The sequence below is a fragment of the Dendroctonus ponderosae genome, unplaced genomic scaffold, assembly GCF_020466585.1.
Source record: "Dendroctonus ponderosae isolate FM_Combo_2020 unplaced genomic scaffold, Dpon_F_20191213v2 Dpon_F_20191213_12, whole genome shotgun sequence".
Classification (NCBI taxonomy): domain Eukaryota; kingdom Metazoa; phylum Arthropoda; class Insecta; order Coleoptera; family Curculionidae; genus Dendroctonus; species Dendroctonus ponderosae.
In genome coordinates, this window is record NW_026017316.1 from 2,345,281 (window position 1) to 2,350,502 (window position 5,222).

General features: G+C 56.6%; 2 protein-coding genes across 3 annotated transcripts in view; one reads left to right on the forward strand and one right to left on the reverse strand.

Moving 5' to 3' along the window:
* LOC109533366 (BMP-binding endothelial regulator protein) overlaps window positions 1-2,632 on the forward strand; it is a 7,904-nt gene extending 5,272 nt beyond the window's left edge. For both annotated transcript variants that reach the window (XM_048662897.1, XM_048662898.1), the window contains exons 4-9: window positions 156-420; window positions 475-633; window positions 692-978; window positions 1,036-1,186; window positions 1,295-2,069; window positions 2,127-2,632. In XM_048662897.1, coding sequence (XP_048518854.1) covers window positions 156-420; window positions 475-633; window positions 692-978; window positions 1,036-1,186; window positions 1,295-2,069; window positions 2,127-2,292 — 1,803 coding nt within the window. In that variant the 3' untranslated portion in view covers window positions 2,293-2,632. The remainder of the gene's footprint in view (window positions 1-155; window positions 421-474; window positions 634-691; window positions 979-1,035; window positions 1,187-1,294; window positions 2,070-2,126) is intronic.
* Window positions 2,633-2,810: 178 nt separating this feature from the next.
* LOC125503088 (heparan sulfate glucosamine 3-O-sulfotransferase 5-like) lies at window positions 2,811-5,182 on the reverse strand. Its single transcript, XM_048662901.1, has 3 exons — window positions 4,923-5,182; window positions 3,321-4,861; window positions 2,811-3,200 (listed from the first exon to the last, which is right to left on the reverse strand). Exons 1-2 carry the CDS (start codon window positions 5,151-5,153, stop codon window positions 4,547-4,549), a joined length of 546 nt encoding a protein of 181 aa, XP_048518858.1. The 5' UTR covers window positions 5,154-5,182; the 3' UTR covers window positions 2,811-3,200; window positions 3,321-4,546.
* Window positions 5,183-5,222: the final 40 nt, after the last annotated feature.

A 5,222-nucleotide genomic window follows, 5' to 3' on the forward strand; every position in this document is an offset into this window, starting at 1 on the left:
TCGACAATTTTTCCCGGTGAAAAAAAATATTCCGTCGTTCCCTGGCTCAATGCAGCAACGCATGCAGTTGGGGGATTTCCGGAAAAATTTTCGCAATTTTTCCAAAACCATTTGGAACTTGATTGGCACTGTCACCTGTCATGCGCGCGTTTCAGAACGGGCTGGTCGAGTGCAAGAACACCTGCCCCAAAACGGACGGCTGCCATCTGGTGGTGACGGACGGCTGCTGTAAAGTGTGCAAGGGCTGCAACTACAAGGGCGTGGCCTACGCCAGCCACACCGATTGGTCGGAGCCGGCCAATCCGTGCAAAGTGATGCGATGCGAGGCGGGCGTGGTCACCATCTCGGACATGCACTGCTACACGCCCTGCCCCAACCCGCTGCCGCCCGAGCCGGGAAAATGCTGCCCCACCTGTTCAGGTACGTGGCCCCTGCAGGCGCTGTTGCCGGCTCACGCGCAATTTCCCCCCGCAGTGTGCAAATTCAATGGGCAAGTGGTGGCTGAGGACCGGGACGTCGTGTCCGAGGACGATCCCTGCTTGAAGTGTCGCTGCAGTCGCGGCCGCCTGACCTGCGCCAAAAGGTCCTGTCCGGTGCTGCAGTGTTCGCGGGCCATGCAGGAGAGGGCGCCAGGTATGCGACTATGTTGACCAGTGGTGAGTAGGTAGTTGACATTGTTGACGTTTGACAGGTGAGTGCTGTCCGCGCTGCAACGGCACGCGCGCCATCCTGCTGGTGCCGAACACCTGTCCCATACAGCGGTCCTTTTTCCGCGAGGGGCAGGCGCTGAAGTTGGACAAGTGCATCGAGTGCGCGTGCGTCAACAGCACGTCAGTGTGCACGCGCAGCGCCTGCCCGATCTTGGAGTGTGCGCCCGAGCTGCAGCGCACCTTCCCCGCCCACTGCTGCCCCACCTGCATCCAGCAGCCGACCGACGAGCTGATCAGCCAGTGCCACTACGCGGGCCACGCCTACGAGGCAGGTACTAGCCGGGCCACGCCCCCTTCTAGGTTTAACGCGCGCTTTGTTAGGCAGGATGGCAACGTGTGGAAGCTGGACGCGTGCAGTTCGTGCGAGTGCCACGACGGGAAGGTCAGCTGCGCGCGCATCCGCTGCAACACCACCTGCGCCGCCGGCATGAAGCAGATCAACGTGGAGGGCGAATGCTGTCCGCAGTGCGTTGAATGTGAGCGTTTTTTTATTTTTAAAAATTTGAAAAAATTGCTGCGCAGAATTTCACCCAATTGACAAACTAATTTGACGTTTTTGCCCTGGTTGCAATTTTTCCGATCAGTGGAAGGGGCGTGTATGGCGTTCGGCGACCCGCACTACAAAACGTTCGACGGCAAGATCTACACGTTCAAGGCCATGGGGCGGTACCAGCTGGTCGAGCAGTGCGGCGCCGGCAACAACGCCAGCGCCTTCTCGATCAAGGTGGCCAACTACGCCACGCCCCACTACATGGACTCGCCAATCACGAAGCGCGTGGCCATCAGCTACGGGGGGGCGCGCCTGAATCTGCAGCAGCGCCTGCGCGTCAAGTACAACGGGCGCAGAGTGGGCCTGAACTTCGAGAGGGCGGGGCAGTTTGCGCTGCGCAAGCTGCCCGAGGGCGTGGAGGTGCGCCTGCACAATGGCGTCGTGGTCGTGTGGAACGGGCGCAGCTTCCTCGAGGTGACGGCGCCCGCCGCCTTCAAGGGGCGCCTGTGCGGCCTGTGCGGCAACTTCAACGGCGACCTGCAGGACGAGCTGCGGCTGCGCTCCGGCAAGACGGTGGGCGACAAGGACGTGGGCGCGTTCGGCGCCTCCTGGTGCGTGGGCAAAAGGGCGGAGTGCGCCCAGAAACCGAAGACAACGCGGCGCACGCACGGCGACGTGGGCGCCTGCAAGCACTTGAACGGGCGCGACTTTGGCGCCTGCGAGTCGCAGCTGAGCAACACCAAATACTACAAGGCCTGCAAGATGGACATGTTCAATTGTGCGCATGGCAAGTGCTACTGCGAGAGCCTGACCGCCTACTCGAGAGAGTGCGAACGATTGGGCGTCCAGCTGCCGCCCAATTGGCTCAAGTAAGTGCGACAAGGAGCGCCCACGGCGACGTTTGGTTAACCAAGCCACTGTTTCAGGAACAGTCGCTGTGACGCGCGCAGTTTGCGCCAATCGCACGCACGCGCCACCTCGCGGCCGTCCACCTCCACCACCAAGGAACGCCTGTCGAAGCTTCTGCACCAGGCCGCCAGGGGGCAGCAGCCGGGGGCGGGGCATGCGCGCCAGCCCATCCCCATCCAGTAGGGCCACGCCCCCCCGCCCATAGTGCTAGTCAACTTCAGTATTCTCCCGCAGGGGGCGCAGCCCCAGTATTACCATTCCAAGGCACCCTGGCTCCGCCCCCTCTTCGACAGTCAATCGATCAGCCAACGGCCACGCCCACTACCAAAGAGAATTTGCTTTGATTTGCTGAGAATTTGATCGATTGGCGGTTTGCAACAATTCATTTCTGTATATACGTTTTAGTATGATGGACGCTGGCCTAGCGGCCGAAACGTTCCCTAGTTACGTTACTTAGTTCCTATTCCATGTACTTGATTGTTTGTTTGTCTGTTTGTATAAATAAATAGGTTAGGTTAGGTTAGATTGAACAATGGCAACAGCGCCCCCACCCCCCAGTGTTAATTTATTCGTGTTAAATTTTGCACTTTTGTATGCTGAATCTCCCCCCCTCCCCCACTACTACTACCACCTGTAACAACCAATAAAATTTGAATAAACCTAGTAAACCATAAAGTTGTAGGGCAACGATTCATAACCTCCCAGTTTGACTTTCATCTTTATTCGGCCTCGGCAAATTACACATTTTTTGGTAAATTTAACAAAATTATTGCGGTGTTGCCCCACTGGCCCTCGGGCTCAAAGTGGGGGCTTCAACAGTGTATAAATCCGCTAAAAAGTTTGTACAAACCCAAAACCTAACCTCTAACTAGCGGGTTTGGGTGGAGTGACCAGTTGACAGGATTCGGTTGAACAAGGATACAAGACACGTAGAGTGGGATGGAGATAGAGGGCGGGCCTTATGACGCCATGCACGAGGCAGGCTTGATATGTTGCGAATCGTCCCCAAACAACCCGCGCGCTGTGTGTACGCAATATTTGCCCCACTACATGAATATAGATTCATCAACATCGATCACAAGGTTTTTTTCCTAAAAAATGCGAAAAAACCACCAATGCATAGACAAACAAAATTCCCTGAACCCAATGTAGAATCATCACAAGTTTGAAATGAACGGTTAAGTTTGAGATTGACAGCAATCGGTACTCACCAGCGCAACTTCAAGTATCGGGGGCCCCCTTGTGTCGGCCTCTGCAGCTGGCAGCTAGCAGACACCTAACCTCACTTGCGCAGCTAGCGCCCGCAAAACCGGCCCTTTCAAGGCCGCAGGGCTTCCAGCCTACTGATCGCCGGCAGCCCCCGTGGGGGGCCCCGCACTACGGAACGCTTCCAGCCTGGATGGCAACAACGTAGGCCCAAACAGCCGCCAGGCGCTTAAAACGGAAATTTCACCGGGTGCGCACTGGAATTTACGCTCAAGGGGGTCCCGAGGGCCCCCTTGAGCACTCCGCACTGGATTCGGAGCCCCATCAGGGGATTTTACCGGTTTTTTGGCACTCAATGGGGTCAATCACCCGAGCGATGTCACCGATGACAGTGCCACGTCGACAAGACCGTGGCCCGTGAGAGGGCGCCGTACGCACAGGGCGCGAGCTGTGAGGGTCGATTAAATAATCGATTGATTCGATTAAATTAAATTGACTGCGCCCATGTTTTCTACTGATCTACTGAAAACTTTGTACAAACCCAAAAACCTAACTTCTAACAGCGCGTTTGTGTATAGGTGACCAGTTGACAGGGTTTGGTTGAACAAGGACAAGAGACACGGACACGTAGAGTAAAGTGAAGTAGAGTAGGATGGAGAGAGTGGGCGGGCCGTTCGCGGGCCCTATGACGGCATCCCCGAGGCAGGCTTGATATGTTTCGAATCGCCCGCAAACAACCCGCGCACTCTGTATATATACATTTATAAATTTATTTAAATATAACGCCCACTTTCGCTCGCATTGCAGCCCCACTATACAATATACATATAAATATTTATATAAATATAGATTTATCAACTAGTGTCAATGATAACGATCACAAGGTTCCGCCCCCCGGGGGGCGATAATTTTCCTAAAAAATGCGAAAAACCCCCAAGCACTGGCAACACTGCCTGGTCTATGCATAGACATATAAAATTCCCTAAGCCTACTTACAATGTACAATCATCACACCTTTGATATGTATGGTTAAGATTTGATATGCAGGTAATTAAACAGCGGACACTTGCGTGCTATTGCTTACCGGTTTGGTTTGAATGGGCGCGCGCGCCCCCCACTCCACCTACTTAAGGCACTGATCAATGTGATCAAGAAGCTGCTGGGTGCCGCGCAGGTAAGTCCACGTGGCGCGCGCTTGAGCATGATGCGCACGCCCATGGAGTGGGCGGGGCTAGTCGCTCGGCCACGCCAGATCCTCGCCAATCAGCTCGTAGAACTTTTGATTGTGCTCGTCGAAGTAGGCGCGCAGCTGCGCCACGACGTGCGGGCTGACGCGCGGGTGGCGCCGCCCTTTGGTCTCGCGCAGACACCGATCGGCCGTCTCGTTGCGCAGACAGAAGAATCCCTTCGTCTCGTTGAAGTAGAAGTTGTGGGCGCTGATGCGCGGCTCGAGCCCGAGGAAGCGCTCGATGCGCTGCAGCTGCGGCAGCGGATCGTCGATCAGCTGGTCGCCGTTCACCACCAGCAGTTGCTCGCGTGGGAACACCTGCGGGTAGAGGGCGCTCGCAATCACGCTGGTTTGGATCGGGGTGGGCGGCTGCGCTTACCTCGAGCCAGCGATGCAGGAAGCGGTGATAGACAGAGATGGCGAGCGGGCGGTACGACTCGTTGACGGTGCCGTTGCGGTGCAGCGCCAGCTGCTCGAAGCTGCGCACTGGGCCGAGAGTGGGCGCCGTGGGCGCCATGGTTGCCGCGTTGGCGCGCAGCTGCGTGTAGTCGGAGATGGCGCGCGTCACCGGCTCCCGCACTATCAGCAGGAGCTTGATGCTGGCGTTCATGGCGCGAATGCGCTCCGGAACCTGGAAAAGCCCTGGATTAGTCATCAGCCAGTCTGGACAAGTTGCACA